The sequence below is a fragment of the Podarcis muralis genome, chromosome 5 (assembly GCF_964188315.1).
Source record: "Podarcis muralis chromosome 5, rPodMur119.hap1.1, whole genome shotgun sequence".
Lineage (NCBI taxonomy): Eukaryota > Metazoa > Chordata > Lepidosauria > Squamata > Lacertidae > Podarcis > Podarcis muralis.
Window position 1 is genome coordinate 37,533,784 of NC_135659.1, and position 21,873 is coordinate 37,555,656.

The 21,873-nt window shown below is 42.1% G+C and overlaps 1 protein-coding gene across 1 annotated transcript in view; it reads right to left on the reverse strand.

The window, feature by feature from the left end:
• TNNI3K (TNNI3 interacting kinase) overlaps positions 1–6,768 on the reverse strand; it is a 150,626-nt gene extending 143,858 nt beyond the window's left edge. The window contains exons 1-4 of the mRNA XM_077928586.1: positions 6,611–6,768; positions 5,979–6,087; positions 960–1,045; positions 142–239 (exon numbers count right to left, since the gene is read on the reverse strand). Of these exons, the coding sequence (XP_077784712.1) occupies positions 142–239; positions 960–1,045; positions 5,979–6,087; positions 6,611–6,650 (333 nt within the window). The 5' untranslated portion in view covers positions 6,651–6,768. The remainder of the gene's footprint in view (positions 1–141; positions 240–959; positions 1,046–5,978; positions 6,088–6,610) is intronic.
• Between the last annotated feature and the right edge of the window lie 15,105 nt (positions 6,769–21,873).

The following is a 21,873-nucleotide window of genomic DNA, read 5'->3' on the forward strand; positions in this document are numbered from 1 at the left end:
TCAAGGAACTGAGACAACTTTATTTCTAGTGCTCTTGGCACTTGCCTTGCTGCCAAAGCCCAACTGCTGGAGAGGGGGCGGCTGAAAGGGAGAAAAAGAGCAAGACCACTAATGCAATTACTTACTTAGAATTCAATTTACCTTGTAAGCTGCTAAATGCAGAGCAGTAAACCCATTTCTTGTCAACCTGGATGGGCGCAGGCCTTTCAGCATAAGAGTCCTAATATGTGATTTATTACCTGCATAATAAATATTGGAAATGGAGGCAATTTTTAAATAAAAATAGATGGTGAATTGGTTTGCAAAAACAAAACAAAACACTTCAACAGGTATTAATGCCTGCTGTGGGATAGTTACATCGCAACTCTATGCATCTTTTCTCAGAAGTCCCACTCAGAAGTCAGTTGGACACTCCTATTTATCACACCATACAAAAAATGCAATGTGCCATAAACATAAGCAAATGGCTTTTTCAGGATGATACTCATCATGCATGTTTATTCTGTAATATCTACCATCTCATTATTTGCTGATTACAATTTCTAAGGACCCATTTTTTTATATTATCTGAGCAGCAGCATGCTCCAAACAACTGATTTTTCACTTCCAGCACATTTAGTTATAACCGTGATCAATTCCTGATGAACTGAATAATGAGGAATTTACAAAAATAAAAAGAAATTCTTCCTTAGATTAAAAAAAGTGCCCTCCCTACTTTAGGGTGAAATAGTGACAATTATGCAATATCCTAAGCCTGAGATTAAATCCAATCAAAATTTAAACCACTTTGTTGTTATTGTTTATAACATTCCACCTGATGCCTACATGAGATTCAACAAGAAAAGTACCAAGGCGGCAAACAGATTAAAAAGTAATAACGTTCCTGCGGTTTATTAAAAAGTAAAATCATTAAATGCGCCAATAAGAGGGTTCTAAAGCATCTTAGCTGAAACACTTACCATCACAAATACAACACAAATGCAGAAGAGACAGCCCATTTTCTGTACGGTAATTTAAATTAACTTTGCTGAAGGCTTCATCGGAGCTGGGGGGAGAAAGATTTTAGAGTTTATCAGATTTTTCATCTTTTAACATATCTCCCCCCCCCCCTTTTTATTGGAGAAATTTCTAAAGGAAAAGAAGAAACTTCATAATTATGATATTATAATGGGGCAGTATTCTAACCTAATCTGTACCACTTTCAAAATCAGAGATCCGGTTGCAAAGGGCAAGACCAAGTTTTATATATCAGGTTAGGCTGCAGTGCTATGCCCATTGACCAGGCAGTAGGCCTCACTGAACTCAGTACAACCCTAGACATGTATAAGGTTTCATTGCTCACTGTTTGCAAGCGAAGGGAGCGCCTGTGCCTGAATGGTTCATAATCTATATGAGGGTCTTCCTGTCAAAACAGCCCAGGTGAAATAAGTTGGTTTGTTCCTGTTTTTTGAGGGATCCTGTCCATTCATCCCATGAAGTATAATAAGCCATCCCTGTTCCATCTCTCCCAACTATCCCTTCGCCTCACCACCTTTCTGAACAATAGATCATTCAAATGGTGCATTCTCTGGCTACTTTCCCATGCACTTCCACTCATGGGTCTTTCAGATAAAGCTTCTTCCATCCCTGCCCCCATCACTTTCTTGTAATCTGAAAATTCAAAGCCTAAGCCATCACTGGTGGGTGGGGTGGTGTTGCAAGATCACCCTTGTAAGCTTCACCCGCAAAGTCCTGGTGCATCCCACTGTTCATAGACTCATAGAGTTGTAGAACTGTAGAGTTGAAAGGGACCACAAGGGCTGTGGAGTCCAGCTGGAATCTTTTTGCCCAACATGAGGCCTGAAGCCGTGACCCTGAGTGTCATGGTCTATTGACTGAACTATCCCATCGGTATACAGTCCCTGACCTTCCTTGTGTTGAGCAGAAAAGACATGACTTGGGCATTTACTCATGTTCATTTAAATGCGAGTGGAATGCTTCATGCAATCATCCCAAATTGTGTGGAGGGTTCTACTCATGTCCAAGCAAACATGAATACAAGTTCCTCCACTAAACATAGGAAATGTCCGAGAGTGAGTGGGCAGAGAAATGCACCCCTGCTCCCATATCCACATGCATCATGTCCAAGTTCTTGCCCTCCATCATGGACAGGAAATCTGCTCACCCTTTTGGTGTGGCAGCGTTGCAGGACGGCGGAGGCCCTTCTAAGGCCCCAAAGTGGGAATCTCAGGTCTGGCCTCCTCTTTGGATAGGAGACATGGGCGTAAGCCTGGGCTGCCTATCAGGAGCCGGATCCTAGCCTGCACCTGGGATTTGCAAATTGGGGTGCAGGCTTGGACATGGGCTGGGTGGAGCTGACAGAACAGGAAGGCTTCCCTTGGGTCCACTCCCTGGCCATTTAAATGGCTCAAGTCCAAATGACCAGATGGAAAAGCCAAGAGGGCCACATTCTCTCTCTCTCTCTCTCTCTCTCTCTCTCACACACACACACACACACACACACACACAGTATGGCCTGGGATTACCTACCCCTGCCATGTATAGTTCAACAGAAACAATTCAACACCTACAATACTGCACATCTACACACACGTTATGGTTCTCCTGGATTGTACCACTAGTACACAGTGCCACACTATGCTCAGACCACTGGTGAGGGGAAACATATGTTTGAATGCTCTCCTTGAGAGAGAGAAAACACATAGGTGGTCTATAGAGGGGCAGGCGGTCTTTCAAGTAACCTGGTCTCCTGAGTTATTGCAGAGCAATACAAACATAAAAATGCTTTTAAAAAATGAATGGAATTTCAAACCATTATTTATGAGCTTTGTTTCTGAAACGGTAGGATTTGAATTTTGTTAATCCACATTTAGAATCATTTGCAGGCTTTCCATTATGAGTTGCCATTAACCTGAAGTACAGCATTTCCGTTTTTCATACATGCAATTAAAAAGAGTTTCATTTTAAGCCACAGCAATCCTTAGAGAGAAATGCAATTTTCTCCCACTTTTTTTTTTACACTTTCTGTACTAATTGCATTGCAAACGTGAGCATGTCAAACTCTCCAGCCACTGAATACCACTTACTGCAAAACGCAATGTATATTTTTCATTTTCTCCTACACTTTTTGGTATGCCATGGTAGATTTTAATACAACCTGATGATTTCATAAAGACATATGTGGATGTAGTGAATAATTAAAATGAAGCCATTGTTGCCAGGATAAATAGCCATACTGCCTCATTAAAAAAATGATATGTGGCATTTGCACCTGATGCAAACATCTTTTTGGGAAAATGCAGGGTATACTAAAAAATAAAAGTTACAGAATCTGCAGTTTTATGATTCATTAACTATGCTTGCTGACCTCCTTTCTACCACTGTATGTCAGAGAAGCAAAAGAGAATTCATTAATAAAAATAGTTAGAAAAGCTGGCAGTAGATATGTAAACTGAGCTTTGCCAACTTCCTCAACAACTAAAAATAAATACACAATGCACATTATTATATTACAGGTAATTTGACCAGATGCTTTCCCCAGACCTCTTTCTCTCAAGTTGTACGGCTATAATGTTATGGGAAAGGAGCAATAATTAGCAAGCTTTTATCAGCAGGCTTGAAAATGCATTGTAAAGTCGACTTAGAAAATTGCTGCTGCTTGCAGTGTGCCGGAAATACTTTAGGATGAAGGAGAATTTTTTTTAAAAAAAAGAATTTAGAATAATCTTTTTTTCCGCCTTCTTTTTTTACTTGCACATAGTTTTTTGAACTTTACCTCTTTGGCAATAGGTCAGGTATGTTTCTAAAAACCTGCCTCCTTTTGTCTTCAATGAGCCTCTTACTATTCCTCTGAGTATTCTGCAGTGTAATCTGAAAAGCTGCACTGTAATTAAGAAAAAATAGTAACAAGATTTGCAGTGAGTGATTTTCATCCCACTGAGGCTCGGGAATTTCCCCCCGCTATTGCTGTCAGAGTGGGTGAGGGCAATTGTTCAGCATCAATGGCCAGCTGAAGCAGGGAGGAAAGCTGGGAGGAACAGCCAATCTGCATAATTACATTCATGTAACCAACACAGAAAATCAGTTGCGCGAATATGGTTGATGTCAACCTACAGCTTGTGGGCAAGTTTGCATATTTTGTGATATTTTTATCCTGGAATGCCTTAAAATTCTCGGCTCAAAAATACTACTACTACTTCTGTCTGCTCTTATTACTTACCTATCAGTTTCTGGGCTACAGCACATCTCATTTTTAATCTTGGCAGAGGAGAAAACTTTTTTGTGCATGCTGGAATACTTTTAAAAGGTCTGAAAGTATGGTTGCCACCTTTTAGGTTGAGCATGGATGCAGTGGAAAAGAGAGCAAACAGAAGTATAGCATCCATATCAAGGGAAGTAATAATACCACTCTATTCTGCCTTGGTCAGACCACACCTGGAACACTATGTTCAATTTTGGGTACCACAATTTAGGAAGGATATTGACAAGTTGGAGCGTGTGCAGAAGAGAGCAACAAATGATAAAGGGTCTGGAAGTCAAGCCTTATGAGGAACGGTTGAAGGAGCTGGGAATGTTTAGCATGGAAAAGAGGAGACTGAGAGGAGATATGATAGCCATCTTCAAATATCTCAAGGGCTGTCACGTGGAAGATGGAGCAAGCTTGTTTTCTCCTGCTCTGGAGGGTAGGACTCGAACCAATGGCTACAGGTTACAAGAAAGATTTCGACGAAACATCAGGAGGAACTTTCTGACAGTAAGAGCTGTTAGACAGTGGAATGGACTCCCATGAGAGGTGGTGGACTCTCCTCCCTTGGAGGATTTTAAGCAGATGTTGAATGGCTATTTCTCATGAATGCTTTAGCTGAGATTCCTGCATAGCAGGGGGTTGGACTAGGTGATTTTGGGCCCCATTGCAACTCTACAGTTCTGATTTTATGAAATGTGACTGCTCCAAACTGTTTAGCTTTGTCTTCTTTTTTGGGAGAAGCTGTACTGAGAGACCGGGGAACATAGCTGGCTTCTGGACCAAAGCTCCTGAAACTAGGAAGAGAAACTCCAGGGTTGTAATCAGTGCTTTATTCCTTAAAAAAATGTTTAGGGGTACTCTCATTTTCCTACTCTTATTGAAATACTGCCCCTCAATGAGGCCAAACTTAGATTCACCCTGCGTCCCCCCAGCACTGGTTGTAATGTTCTGCACCCTTTCCATCGAAGGCTCTAAGTGCTTGTTGGCATCCGGGAGACAATAAAGGAGTGCACCTTTGAGGGGTGAAGTCAAGCTGTTAGAAGGTTGCAGCACCTGCTGTGGCTACAGACACAAATAAGGGAGAGGCTTGGTTTTTTGCAGCTGGGGCAGATGAAGGCATCTGGTTGTGCTGCTGCAGATGCACCATGACACCTGGTCTCTCTGCAAGTACAGTCACCCCTCCCCCTTCCCACTCTTTTGAACCACAGACAAGAGTGTACCTTAAGCTCCAGAGTTGTTGAATAGTGCATAAAAATGCTGATACAGAAATTAATTATCACCACTCCCTGTCCCATCTAGTCACTTACTGTCAGTGACTGATATGGATTCTCCCCACGCACCCAAAGAAAACCACCCCTCGGGGCATAGCAGAAGGTCAACGTAGCTAAATTGCTTCTGCAAGCCCCTCCCTAGTCCAAACCCAGTGTTCAACTGCATACTGAACCCTTGTGCTCTATTTACTGTCATGAAGCTGCAATTTCACACACACACACACACACACACACACACACACACGTATATTTTCCACACAAACTTGAACATGTGCATAAACCATCAAAAATTTGCATAATATGCAAATCAGGCCGTACAGATTTGTGAAACTAATATGGCAGTCTCAAACACACAGCAGTTATCAGGATGCCAAGTATGTATCCCCAAACATAGCACTAGACAGATTTGCTTTGTTGTTGTTCTTAAATAGATGGATAAACAATGCTGGTAGATAATTTACCTGAAGACATGCTTTAGTTCTGCAAACTCCTTTTCTTTGATTAAGAGGTCATCTTCTAATCTTTCAATGATTATAGCATATGATTCACTCACTTTTTTCTTCCATTCATCTAAAAAGAAAAACAACAACAACAAGGTTTAGAAGGAATCTTAGCTTTAAATAAATTTAAAATAGAATTTCAACTTTATTTCCTTCTCCAGGTCATTCTGTGCTATTACATAATAACCTGAGCTGGGTGGATGGATTTTCTTTTGACACATTGTTTAGAACATTAAGAAAAACATTTTAATATAAAAGCACAAAAGTATACAAGGTTAATTGTTGACATTTACCAGTAGTTCTTAATATTATTTGATATCTTGTCTTGAGAGAGTAGAATGAAGGAATAGGTTCTTTTCAGGAAACCCACAAATATATATGTACTCAACACACAACAATATTTGAAGAAGTTTGCTTATTTTTCTGTAGCCTTGATTTCAATCTAAAAGCAAGTCTGATTTCAGTCATAATATTTTTCAGTTAGATTACTGACAACAAAACAGCTTTCACTTGAACTTCACAGTAAATTAGAGAAGATTTCTTCATGAATCATTTACAATATATTTCCTTTAAAAAGAAGCAAGATTAATTACCAGTGCAAGTTTGAGATGGTCTAGATTTATAGTTCCCCATTTGTTCAAGATGACTTCTTTGTTTCAGCAAAGTTCTTGTGGTAATATTACTCCTTGTTCAAGAGCGCTGACAGACCCACAAAGGGAAAAAAAAGAACACTTTGATAGTCTTGTACCTAAAAATAAACTGTGTGCCAAATGGAATGTCATGCAACAATGGCACAGAGCAAAACAGTGTGCACTCTCTCAAGTGTAGAACAAAAAAGGTAACTAATCATACTCTTGAAATATACTCCCGAGGGGGGGGGGCGGGGATTGCAAATATTTTTATAGAAATATTTGCTTACCCCTCTATTAAATGCATATTTAGAAATGCATTACCAACTGGCTTCCTGTTCGGAAATGCAAGTATAAGAACACATTGCTTCAGGGGTTCAGACCCACAGCACCCCATGTCAAGAACCTTATATTGACAGTAACCTCAGAGAGTATGGCTTTATTCACAGAATCACTGAGCTGCAAACCATTGGAGTGGTCGTCCAGTCCAGTGGGTATCAAACTTCCCAAGAGAACCCTTTCCTTTCCACTTTATTTTGCCTGCTGATGAGGATGTCTGCATGTGTCTGGCAGAATTCTTGCATGTTGCGGTGGTGTGTTGCAGGAACCACAAGCAGTGATAGATCCAAACTAGGCAAGATGTGGAGATGTGTGATTGGAGCTCTTGACATTTCATTTATTTATTTTTTAAAGAGTTACAGCCACACCACATCCACACATAAGAGATTTGGATCAGAGCTACATCCACCCAAAAGGATAAGTAGTAAATGGGAGCTTTGAGTTAAAAATATAGGTTTAAATGGAAATGTGGCAAAAAGCATACAATTTTAAGGCACAGGTAGATTCCCTCCCCAGCCCCCAGATTAACAGCCCAATGTAACCACCATCATTACACCCATGCCATAGATTCTATAGCTTTACATGCCTGGAGTAATTTAGGTAGTCCACTGATCAGCAGGCAAAGCCTATTATTCCCAGTTGATTATTTCATAATGAATAACCTAGTTGCTAGCTTTCATCTTCCCTTCAAAGAACTGCCCTTTGCGCACCATACTAATGTAAAGCACCCTTTGACCACCCTTTCTTCTTTCCCCCTTTCTCTTCTATTAAAAACACGTTAGCCAAAAGGATCTTGAGCTTCCATGTGATGCTCTACCCTGAAGTGCCTGAAGTAGGATGGTTTCAAATGACTTGAGGAAAAAAGCAAGTGGGATATTAGGACTTAGTTGTGGCAACCTGGAAAAATAATAGAATGGCATCCTCTCCCACTTTGAGCTCCGGTTATTCTCAAAGATTCCTGCATTGTTTTAAAATGGAAGCTAGTAAACTGTAGTAATTACTTTGTAGGTACAAATTACTTTGTATCTAGTAAAATTGTCTCAGTAGACATCCAGCTGACATAGTCAGAATCCTGTTCTCAAATGATCAAATCACTTATTGCAATGGAAGTTACAGAGATTGGCACCTACTTTTATTCCTTTAAGCAAAGTAGCTATTTGACATATTGGGTATTTTCTCCAGTGAGTCACATGACATCTTCAGAGGCATAAGCAAATTGGATCTGGAAATTGGCACGTGTGGCTAATCCTTCTCCTTTACTACAGAAACCACAGTCCATATAACATAAGCATACACATAGGCAAGCCTTGTCCACACTAAACTATAGTTTAGCATGACTTAAACAAGCCGGTACATGCTTCTTTGTCTTCTGTTTTCAAGTTGGCTTATTTCAAACAAACTACCATTAATATAGGGACGCAGGTGGCGCTGTGGGTTAAATCACAGAGCCTAGGACTTGCCGATCAGAAGGTTGGCGGTTCGAATCCCCGCGACGGGGTGAGCTCCCGTTGTTCGGTCCCTGCTCCTGCCAACCTAGCAGTTTGAAAGCACATCAAAGTGCAAGTAGATAAATAGGTACCGCTCCAGCGGGAAGGTAAACAGCTTTTCCGTGCGTTGCTCTGGTTCGCCAGAAGCGGCTTAGTCATGCTGGCCATATGACCTGGAAGCTGTCTGCGGACAAACGCCGGCTCCCTCGGCCAATAAAGCGAGATGAGTGCCGCAACCCCAGAGTCGGTCACAACTGGACCTAATGGTCAGGGGTCCCTTTACCTTTACCTACCGTTAATATGAAACACACTGTCATTTTGAATGATGCAAAGCCAAGTTTGTGGGGAAATGGAAGCAAATTCCAGGAAACACTTCCATTCGACACCATGCTAGACCGTTGCTCGGCATAACACTGAAACTTGGCCATTGTGGTTGATTTTTAATTTTAAAGAAAACTCTGGCAGATATTATCAGAGATCCTCCACTTCTTGCGTAGTTTGACCCTCAGTTCATGAGATGCACTGATCAAAACTGATGGGCTTAGCGAACAACACAAGCAAACAGAGAATGTGATTTGGAATGTACTCAACACCTGCATCTGTACCTTGCCAGAGGTCAGCAAAGATGAACAAGTGTTTTGAACCCCTGGCTTACCTGGCAGCAAGTCAGCATGTCAAGTCCAAAGTTCAAAGCCCAAGGGCCAATCCATGCAAGCAAAATCCAAAGTCTAAAGTCCAAATTCCAAGGTCCAAAGGACTTGAAACATAGTCCAGGTAGGCCAAGTCTGAAGTCCAGCAGTCAGAATACAATCCAGAATCGAACCCGAAGCACAGCCCCATAGAGGTCCAGGAGCATCACAACTAAGGTCCACCACCATGGGCAGCTGAACAGACACAGCATCTCAGCTCTGCTTCCCTTTTGTACTTTGCATGCTGATTGCAGCATCTGGGCTGGATGAGGCATGCAACCTTCACCTATTCCAAGCTTACTCCAGCTGAGGAATCACACTTCTCCCAGAGCTAGTGAGGCCCACCTGGCCAGTTAGGGAGCCTGCCTCAGCCTCCTACAGTACCCATCCTGCTGCTTCCTATGCCTCAGAGCCAGGGGCTCCTCTGGCTCTGGTGATGGGTCCTGCTGCTCTGGTTCCTTTGTACTAACCCCCATCCCCTCACCATCATCTGTCATCCTGTGAGTACTTCCTTCCCCATCCCCTACTTGTCCCAGTGTGTCCCAGCCCCAGCTACACCCCTTGTCAGGATCCTCTTCCTCCTCCTTGTCATCCTGCCAGTTCTTGATGTTTCTCGATGCCATCTAGTATAGGGGCAGGAAGTTGTCAGGAAGGTGTTTACTTTTTGCTTTTTTTAACTTGGATCCTGAAGTCCACCAAGTTGAATGAGGTACACAACTGCATCTTAGGGAAATAGACATAAGTTAGACGTAAGTTGCCACTGAACATTTGCTCAGCTCTATACAACAATTTAGCGACGCGGGTGGCGCTGTGGGTTAAACCACAGAGCCTAGGACTTGCCGATCAGAAGGTCGGCGGTTCGAGTCCCCGTGACGGGGTGAGCTCCCATTGCTCACTCCCTGCTCCTGCAAACATCAAAGTGCAAGCACGTCAAAGTGCAAGTAGATAAATAGGTACCGCTTTGGCGGAAAGGTAAACGGCATTTCCGTGCGCTGCTCTGGTTCGCCAGAAGTGGCTTAGACATGCTGGCCACATGACCCGGAAGCTGTATGCCGGCTCCCTCGGCCAATAAAGTAAGATGAGCGCCGCAACCCCAGAGTTTGTCACGACTGGACCTAACGGTCAGGGGTCCCTTTACCTTTACCCAGTGGCGTAGTGTGGGGGGTGCAGGGGGGGCCGGCCGCACCGGGCGCAACATCTGGGGTTAGGGCAAATCCACAGGTTAGGGGGCGCAAATCCACGGGTTAGGGGGCGCAAATCCACGGGTTAGGGGGCGCAAATTACTTGCCTTGCCCCGGGTGCTGACAACCCACGCTACGCCACTGCCTTTACCTTTTTATACAAGAATTTGTTTTCGGTACCAGAAATGAAAATACAGTCCTTTCTTTTTATTTTTATATTTTAAATCCTCTCCTAGTTTTCCCCACAAGTAGCCTATTGGAAGTAGCAGTGTTCCCATTGCCAATGTGTTCAGAAATTTCCGACAAATGTCAAATGACAAATGTACCTCAGCCACTGGAGGTCTTCCAGGAGATCTCAAAATACCTTCTGCCTACCGCAAATCTAGTAGGAGAAACATTCTGTGAATCCATATACCCTGTACATGCAGAGTGTATTCTCTGTGGCCCTGCATAGACATGGTTTGGAATCAGGCTAATATCTTGTAAATTTGGTTCTGCTAGCAGATTTGCAGTGAAGAATCTGCATGTTACATGTTCCACTTTTATAAGAGGAGGAAAGGAACTTAGCTATCTCATGAAGCGGGTGGGGCAATGAATTAAAAGCAAGCATTTTCCCCCCCATTTGTTTGTTGGGTTTGGAATTCTACCAGCATTCTCTTGCAGGTTCAGAGACCGACATTCTTAACCATTTTCTTTTCACAATATTTTATTCATTCACACATTTTCATTCATGAATCTTTTGTTTGTCTCTTTACTATTTTATGCTGGCATACATAATTAAATATTTAAAACGACAATGGTCAAGGTTAGAAGGTATTGACCTTGAGAGTAGCTTGCAAGGAAAGCTTTCACCTCAAAGTTTCCAACCAAGATAAATATGTGCTTTCAATATTATACCGCTTCTAAAGGTAAACAGGTCCTTGCTTCTTTAACAGCATGTGATTCACAAAACAAGTGCACCAGTATTTTAGTACTTTATTGCTCATAAACCAAGGGTAACCTTTTTTAAAAGGGGGGGGGAATCCTTTTAGTTGCTTTTTGAAACATTTGAAAGGGAGAGCGAGAGAGAGGATATGGAACGTATACCCAACACCTTGTTGCTAGGCAACTTGAAGAGTTATGAATTTAGCACCATAATGTCTGTCTATTTTCACTGATTGTATTAGCTTAATAAACATATTAAAGTGCATTTGTACTGATGCAACTGTTGCCAAGGCCAGGACTGTTGCCCCCGGCAACTGTTCCATTCCACATCTCAGACTCCAGAGAAGATCACAGGAGTCGGGAGGTTCTTTTCACCTTGGCACATTTATTGACAAGTCTAACATGCACAGTCTGTATTCTGTTATCCAGAGGCTGCCAGCCTTTGATACAAAGCTTTCTACACCATGCATTTGCATCACCTCAAGACAAGTATTTTTCGGCTTAGCTCAACATTGCTCTTGAACTTGTTCTCTCTAGCTAGGTCCACAACAGGGCTGTCTAACCTCACTGGTAGTCAATTTGCTGAGCAGCCCAGAACAACGTTTGAGCTTTTAGCTATTTGCTGTGTATTAATATATGCTTGGAGTATCTGCTCTCATTTCCAGTCTGATACTGCTGACAGTGGGTTGGGTTCAGAGGTGCTGGAGGAAGCCATAAAGAGAAGGGCAGTTCCAGATTTTACACATGATCCTTACAAGAGACTAGACAACTGAAATCCAGTTGTTGTTGTCGTTGTTTTTAGCACAAGCCATTGCTAAAGTCTACAAGCACAAGGTCATGTCCGAAGGTCCTGCGAAACATTGCAAGATGTGAGCTTGTCTGTATTGCACAGAGTCTTTCACTAACTCTTGTACAAGAGTTTGCAGAATTGCCCCACTGCAAGAATTCCCGCCAGCGGTATATCACTGGCTCTTGTCCAATATGCTTGCTACTATCCTGGGAAAGCCAGGTACAATAAGGATTGTGTATATATTATATACAGTGGTACCTCGGGTTAAGAACTTAATTCGTTCTGGAGGTCTGTTCTTAACCTGAAACTGTTCTTAACCTGAAGCACCACTTTAGCTAATGGGGCCTCCTGCTGCCACTGCGCCACAGCTGCACGATTTCTGTTCTTATCCTGAAGTTCTTATCCTCTGGGTTAGCAGAGTCTGTAACCTGAAGCGTATATAACCTGAAGCATAGGTAACCCGAGGTACCACTGTATATGACAGAGTACAACTTTACGTTTTTTTGAAGGCATGAAGCAGAGAAAGTCACATGATGTGCTTTAGGCAGAGGAGTGGCACCCCTTAAATGGTTCTGCTGTTTGTACTGCAGGAGAAACTGTTTCAGCTGGAAGACTTTTGCTTCCAGCTGGATTTATGTCTTGTTGGGGTGCATGGGGTGTTAGGGAGGAATAGTACCTCTGGTGAGGGGCACTTCATGCTCCTTCTGAGGTGGTTGGTCCACCTTTGGCCCCCACCCTGCACTCAGCTCTCACCTGTGGCTCCTAGAAGCTGTCAGCATGCAACAGAGGCCACACCTCGGGAACAGTTTTGACTGACCAGCTAAACTGGGTGTTGGTAGCCAATGGGTATCAAACTGGCTGTGAGTTAGGGACTTCCCCTGCATGCGAAGACAGGCTCTGGTGGATTGAGTGGATGAGACCAGACTGTAGAGGGAAGCAAGGGGCAGGTGGGTTTCATCAACCTGGGAAGGTACCCATCTAGCAGAAGGAAATCCCTGATCCTAAACCTCTGCTGCTTGTGGGATATCTTCAGGAGATACACAATCCAGAGTGGGGTCACTAAAACAGTTGGATGGCCTCTTGTACACCTCCCTCCAGCAACTCCTGCAGCCAAGCTGGTGCCAAACGTGTTGCTCTGCTTTCCTATGGATCAGTGAGGCCAAGAGAGGAGTCTGCTTGTCTGGGAAGCCCATGACCTCCCTACATACTGCCCAGGCTTGTGCCCCAGGGAGATCACAGATGGATGACAACAATAACTGAAGCTACTGTTGCGTTTGCATCTTGGATTTCTGAAATGGTTTGGTAGCTCATTCAGAAGCTGCAGGTGGCGCAGAACACAGCAGTTAGAATGCTGAGAGGCGTACATCACACTGGTGGTAAAAAGAACTGCACTGGCTACCTGTCAGCTTAAAACCCATGTTATGGGTCTACTTATTAAAATCTAAAGGAGCAATGGGAAACTGGTCAAAGGGCTGCATCTCCCCCACAGTGCTGCCCATCTTGACATCATGGTGGCAGCAGGTGACCACTTCAAAGGGGTTTGCTCTCAGTGCCAATCAGTTGAAGCTAATTGTCATAAAGGAATAAGCCCCAATAGCCAAAATATAAATCTCCACATTCAAGAAGAGTACATCTTTTTGATCCTGTAGGCAATCGTAAAGAAAGGGGTGTCAGCAGCAGACTCTTCCTCCTCTGCCATCCTCTTCCTAGTGACATCTGCCTAGATACTGTAGGATAATGAGTGCTAAACTAGAGAGGTCTTTGGCCTACTTTGGTCATCAAGGCAATTATTATTAGAAGATAAGGAGAATGGAAATGAGGTCATCACAATTGTCTTGGGTATTCTCACAGGCAGCCCCGAAGCAGCATGCTCCCCCACTGTTCGAGATCTTTTCAGGAAACAGTTAATGCACATTTCAATTAAAAACTAGGCCATTTTTTAATAAATATTTATTAGCAATATTTGTTCTTGAAAATATCTTCAAAAAGGCGTTTAAGGACTATAAACCCATATATAGTTGTTTGATCAATGTTTTAAAAGCTTCATTTGTTTTTGAAAATATATAGCTGGCAGACCAAATTTTATAAACAAGCCAGATGCTGAATTTCTTCCTTTGTACTTTCACTTTGGTTAAAACAATGCTTCACACAACGTCAACAGAGAATGGGGTCTTGTAACATTACCTTTATCCTAATGTAAATCCTTTCTACTCAGATACTCTATCCATCATTTGCATGGATAAGATGTGATTACAGCTTCATTTTGATACTGTCCCAATTATAATCTGGTGCATCAAAGACCTTTAAAATGAAACACATTATTATGGAACTAAAATACACAGAATCAATACCTCATATAACTAAACAGGTGCCTACAACATCTCCACGGTGCTGACTGATTAAAATAAGTGTACAAAATGGCCTTCCTGCTATTTTTGTTACTGCTCCATGAGAATGGCATTTGCACAGGGATTAATCTTCCACATGCCATCCACTAAGCTGGCAGAAAAACTAGTGCTGTGTCTGTTAGTTGGAGGCTGAGAAACAAGGAGAGAAGGGAACTAGCAAGCTTTTCTGTGACACATATATTCCCTCTCCAAGTCAACAGATTTTCCTTTGATATCCAAATTATTTCCAGAGCTTTCCGACAACCAGCCCCCTCAGTTTTCTCTGTCCTGCTAGCACTTGTCTATCCAGCTTTAACCTGTTTTTCTCATCTACAATTCCTGATGTTGTCTGCATAAGTGGCCGGTTTTTCATATTCCAATTTCCTGCCTAAGAGGTTACTGAAATAAAATCCTCCCCTCTCCAGGGTCATTGTATTAAACTCTAGCATGTCTAAATCTATGTTTATTGGAGCATGTTCTCAAAGCCATTCAGGGAAATCACTAGGATGATGTTCATTATGAGCACTGTTATTTCACGACAGAACAGAGCTAATTAAATAAAGGAAGCTGACATGAATAAAGCACTCGTCTTGGCTTTATTTGAAGCTGTACACGGCTGCATAATAACACTTCAGTATGAATGGAGCCCATGTAGTCTTGTATGAACTGTACATAAATGCAGTATCTGCCTAACAAGCCATGAGCATTCCAAAAGAACCAAATCATCATGTCATATACATTGTCAGCACAACAAGGTGCCACTGTGGCAAGACATCTACTTCCCTGATATTGTCTCTGTTTTGATTATGTCACTTGATTTTTGATAATACATGCAGGTCCAGCTATCTAAATGCTTGTTATATGGAAATTTGCTTATCCAAACATGAAGAGTTAGTAACCAAAGCTCGCTATACACACCACATGCCCCTGGAAAGTATTACTAGCTAGAAGAGTGAGAGCAAAATGCAATATTATTCTTTAACGTGAGTTTTCACCAATAACCAACTTTGTGGGTACAATGAGGTTATCCACCAACAGCGATGGCTACAAGCTTTTTCTTAGTGTGTGTGTTGTGCTATGTGCTTGATTTTGAAACCATTTTTAGTCCTCTATAAAATAATATCCTACTTTTCTTATTTCGTATGTCCCTGGGGCTTTACTCATCTTTCCCTACTCTTCTAGCCACCACCCCTCCTTTGAATTTTTACAGAACAGAAACATCTTTCAGGACAGGAGGGTGAGTAGGGAGAGGAAGGAAGACCCAAAGTACAAGGCTGGTGATGATACATGGTGAAGGAGAAGGTCAACTTTGGTATTAAATAATGTTTGCGAGACATTACATCATGTTGCAGTTGGCACCAAAGAATGTCAGGAGGGAATTTAGAAATACTGACCTCAGACATTTATTTTCCGAGGCATGTCAAAGAGGTGGCCACAGATTTAATCAGAGAACCAATGTTTGTTCACCACATCAACTTTAAGTGCGGCTTGCCACATTTATTACATTAGTAGATAAGAACTGCAACTCTTACTGGTCTTAAAGTCATCTTTGTGATTAAGGCAGAAATCCTATAGTACATGCTTATCCAAATGCCATAGAGCTAAATATGACTTACGTCTGAGAAGACTTGTATAGGATTGCAAACGTAATGTTCATAGCATTAGTACTTAAAATTCAGCTAAGTTGCCAGTTCATGTTTCCTTCAACCATAGATCAAAGGCTCAGATCCCATGTGAATTTAACCCATCATTGCTGCTGAGCTGTTGTCAACTTCTCAAATGTGAGACTGGTTTTCCTACGGCAAGATCATCTGTGTTGAAAAATGCACTTAACATACCTCTTCCCTTCTGATTCGTTGACCTTTTGTGTGTATGTGTGCGCACATGCATAAACGTGGGCGAACATTGTTGAACCCATTCATAAAATCTACCCCACTGTGGCTCTTCGCAACACGAGGGGTGCAAAAATACTTCTTGCCCTGTTACCCTTGACGGGTAGGATAGACAGGTAGGTTAGTTCAATTTCACCCAAACCGCCACTTCTCAAGCTTCACTGTGGGGGCAGATACAACCATCTCTGTAAAGCCATGGTGTACTGCATTACACACACACACAATATACAGCACAACAAGACAATGACATATCCTTTCCAACAGCATACAAATCAATATGGCTAATCTGACTCAACAGCACCCCCTCTCCCAATACAAACAAACCACACTGCAACCAACTGAATCCAACCAAGCTCTGGACGTTCCAATCTCTTGCAATGCCAACGTAAAAAATAAATATATAAATAAAGGAACAACCCACATGATGCTGACACAAAACCCCCGCACAAACACTATGCAACAGAATGAAAGATCACTATCCCACATTTCTCTCCCTCAACCACATAAGACACATGACAACGGTGGCTCGTAGCGAATGTAAACAGACTGTGGAAAAGACTCTATGAGTTGGGTGAAAAGAATAACTTGAAATGTAGCATACATAGCTGGACAGAGTTGGTTGTTTGCAATACACACACACACGAGGGGGGGAGAGACTTCCCCCTGCCCTTCAATTAAATTCACAGATGGGCCTTCAAAATTTAATAAAGAAAAATATATTAAAATATAATAAAAAGTAGCAAAAGAAAACATAAAACACCAACAAAGATAAGCCAGGCTAAATTAGATTTAAAGGCTTGAAGGAAATCTGGCCAAAATCAGGTTAAAATAGGTGCCAGGCATTTCTCACTGGGAAGCCCATTCCAAAGCTAAGGTGGCTGTTTCCCTGTTTCCCTATCATGTCTCGCTCAAGGAAAAACAGGGGAAAGGGCCTCTCTCTGTGTACGAACAGGGACATGTGGAGACAGGCCACCATTGTCTGATTCCCAAGCTCTAAAGAGTTTTAAAGATCAAGACCTTATTTCCCCCCTGAATATTATACCAATGTATTAATAAAAATAAAAATATGATGTGGGATTCTGTGGCTCTGAAGTTATAAGTTACCCACTTATCCAAGAAACACAAAGGGACTTATTTCTGAAAATATTGTGCTGTATGTCACATTTCCATGGCCACATTTGTGTTACTATTTAGCTGGATGATAGTGAGGACTGGCTCCCTCTATGACTGTTGTGAGTGAGTGAGTGAGTGAGTGAGTGAGTGAGTGGCGAGTTTCTAAGTGCATCAAGTCCATCATTACCAGTCATATGGTCAACAGAGCTAAAGACAGACAGGAATTAAAAATAAATCAATACATCGCTGCATTTTAATGGTGTGAATTAAAAAGCAATGGTAAGAGCCAGGCTCTAAAGCTGTGATACAATTAATTAGTAAGTAATAAACTTTGACAGATGAGCGAAAAAATAATAATTTCTTTACAGTCTTCCTGGAAAAGTTTTTGTTTGCAACATTCATTTTCTACTATGACACACACACAAAACTTTACATTAACACATTACAAGTAACTAATGTTTCCCCTCGAAATGGGGAAAATAATTCCAGGGAAAGGGTTTTAACTCAGAAGTAGCAAACACACACACACACACACACACACAAACCAAAAAACCCCACCCCAGTATTTAATTAAGAATTGTATTTAAAGTAAAATTATGGCTTGCCATCTGAATTGTTAATTCGCTGAGTTTACAGAGGAAACAGGCAAAGGGGAGAAAATGAAATCCGTCACAATCAACCAGAGGTATAAAAAAAAAATACATGATGGAAAAAGTGACGTGGATTATAAGTGTGGCAGCCTGCTTAGAGATAAGGAGAAGGGGGAAGAGCAGGCATATCAATCAACTTAACAGAGAAGCTTCTGGAAGTTGTGTGAGGTCAGAAAGGGGCAGGGAGAGTTGCCAGAAGCTATTGGAAGATTTCAAGTTGTGTGTTAAGAGAAAAAACTGTAGGCGATTTACTGAATTGGTACTTGCTGCTGCAATGCTCAGAAACATAAGGATGTAATCTTGAAGAAGAGGTTAGAATGGAGCTGAGAAGACACCAGCATCAAAGAGCAGTAACTAAACCTGACAAAGAGCAGGAACGAAGCTCAAACAAAGAAACCAACAGATCTGCTTTGAGATTTTAAGTAAATTGTGATAAAGCTGTAAGATAGAGTAGCTGTATTAGTCCCACAGTACGAGAAGCAGAAAGGAAGTGAGGCAGCATTGCTTACTACACATAGTGAGCTTGGTTTGAACTACGTTACCAATTGCCCAGAATTTTACAGGCCCAAATAAGAATTCTGCTTTCTTGGCCAGTTAAAAGAATTAGACGACTGAAGGCAGAAAAACGCCTGAAAAATGTCAGCCAATATTTTGTCAACCTGTCATAGCACGCACAATCACACTGAGGAATTTATTTTGTTTTGATTCCCATATATGCTACCCAATAACAAAAGTCCTCTGGGTGGTTAACGGTAAGATTTAAACTACTGGATGATGATTCAACAAAATCATATTCTGAGTCGCCCCTCTGAAATTATGGGCAACTCCATCTATTTCAATGAATCTACTCTGAGTATGCCTTATCACCAACTTCAAGGTATTGTTGAAGTTAGCGAATATGCTGATTTATTGTTTGTTATCATCCCAGAAGGATTGTAGCAAGTTGAAGTTAAATGGGTAATATCCCACAATATTTACCTTATGAAGCACTTTGCCAATTTTAAAGTTATGTTTTCAATTTGCCTGTGGCCACCTTACAGAGATGGTTATTTTAAATGGGACAACAGGAGTGCAGACTTGGGCCTGCACTATTGATTTACTCATGATATTTATATAACATCTCTGAACAAGAAATGCTCACTGCAGCTTCTGCATGAAGCACGGGGGAGTACATTGCTGCAATCCAGTCTTGAATTAACCAATGCATGAACTACTATGGCAAGGCTTTCCCAATCCAAGAATGGACATAGCTGTTGAACCAGCCGCTGTTCGTAAAAAACACACTTCCAGACACTAAGGCAACCTGAGCCTCCAGAGCTGGGTGTGGAAGCATCCCCAAATTGTGAACCTGCTCCTCCAGGATGAGTGCAAACACATCTAGGATAGGCAATGGAACAATTTCTCGGGCACAGGAAGCACTCACCCAAAGTGTCTCTGTCTTGCCAAGATTCAAGCTCAGTTTGTTTTCCTCATCCATTTCACCCGTGTCCAGACAATGGCCCAGGGATTGCACAGCCTCTCCTGATTATGGAGAAACAGAGCTTAGTATGCTCAGCATACTGATGGCACCTTGTCCCCAAACTCCTATTGACCGCTCCCAATGGCTGAATGTTGCTGCCAGGGTCCCCAAAAGCTCTCCCCCAATGCTACTGTCTAGACTTGTTCCTAAAGGTAGGATTGGAATACAGTGCCCCTAATTCCCCTTTCCTGGAGCCAGCCCAGGAAGATGCCACAGTTGATGGCAAAGGGCAACCAAGGCCAACTCAGTTCCATGACCAGGCCTGAAGCCAGGCTGGAATGGATCTAAATAACCTGTGTCCCACCACAGCCCTTTTCACCACCTTTTCCAAAAGCAGGTATTGGCAACTGGCCAATAGCTGTTCCAATCCAAAGGGTCCAGTGTACTCAATACTAGCCCTAGATAAGTATAAGACAGCTGCCTCAGTAGAAGACACCTTCCTGTGTTCCTAAAACAAAAAAAATGATTCTCTATAGTAGGGAAATGTGCTCTGCTCTCAGAAACTATATATATATTAAAATAACCATCCTTTGTTTTCTCAGGAAAAAGGCAATTTGCAGTTATTATGGGGGGTTTTCATCAGGAGTTGCCAAAAGGTTTACAAAATGAAGCTGGCAAGTATCTCTCTGCATGTTTGCCAATATATTTTATTATACTTATTACACTATTTACATTCGGCTTTTCCAAATACTGTTCGAAATGACCCAAATAAGGGCTGAATACAAAACACACCATGCTTTTAACAAGCATTAAGAAAGGACGCGTCTTTCTTAACCTCTGTGAAGTCACTAAGGTTCCCACAGTGTAGCAGGAATTTTCTCAGGCCCAAAGAAAATGTTGGGAAAGGCCTTAGCCTGCAACTGCTGATAGGCTCCCTTGGACCTGCTTGTTTGATTAGTTCTCTCATCTTCTCCATCTCAACTTTCCAGTGCTTCTAGGATATGCAAAATGTATTTTTATTGCTCATTTTTTTGCTCTGCACATCTATGCCGAGAGCATTTATACAGGTGGTCGAAAAGAACAGATTGCTTTGCTTCCTCGCCCTGTTTCTCGGCGTCAAGACTTTACTATGCACAGCGTGGGGCTAAACAGACAGCAAAACAGGCCTCCAGGACTTGTCGTCTAGAAGATTTGATAGCAGAAAGGAAAAGCTGGCTCTCTCCCTTCACGCACATGTGAGCAAGCACAAAAAAAAGGATTTTCATCACAAGAATGAACGTGCAGGTTAGGAGTTCCATACGATCCATAGGGGGTTTTTTTGGTTGGGGGTGAGCCTGTCTTTGCTGATAATACATAGGGAAAATGAAGGGAGGGTGGTTTTTTCTTTTTGTTTTGCTATGTGGGATAGAAATGGTCTTCATTGTTCAGGCATTCCTGGCAGATGGGAGACCACGAATCTTGCAGCAGAGACATGGGACGTGATACTCTCTGATGGAGTACTGGGGATTTCCAGCTGATGACTAGCACATTTCCCCCCCCAATGTAACCTCAGCACTGTAGATTGCCTATAAATGCCCATGCCCAGAAGTGCCAGAACCACACCACGTGGTGATGACATATTGCCTTTCTCCATTACAGTGGTACCTTGGGTTACATACGCTTCAGGTTACAGACTTCGCTAACCCAGAAATAGTACCTTGGGTTAAGAACTTTGCTTCAGGATGAGAACAGAAATTGTGCAGCAGCAGTGGGAGGCCCCATTAGCTAAGGTGGTGCTTCAGGTTAAGAACAGTTTCAGGTTAAGAACAGACCTCCAGAACGAATTAAGTTCTTAACCCGAGGTACCACTGTATACCACTCACACTGCTATTTTGCTTCATAGTGCACTTGAGCTGGATGAAGTGTTTTCATGTTGGTACGAATCAGTTAGCCAGCAGGAAAAGGGTGCTCCTGATAGCATGGAGTTAATCTAGAGTGGACATGAAATATTGCAAATTACACTAAAATGGCCCCAGATTATTCTGGACACAAGCTCATACGACCTACAGTTTTCCAGTAGCTGAGCCAGCTTATTCCTATTCCAACATTCACATATTTGCCTCTTTTCACAAATCAAACGGAGTCATGCAGGTGAAAAGCTTTGAAGGTCCAGCATAAAGAAATGATCTCTCTTTCCCTCTGCCACTGCCCCTGCCCCACACAATACCTGGAAGGATGCAAAAATTGCTTTCTGATGCAATTAATTCCAAAACTGAAAGGTGCAGGGCGGAGATCGGGGTATAGTACTTGCAAAAACTGTATATGAAAAGGTTACAT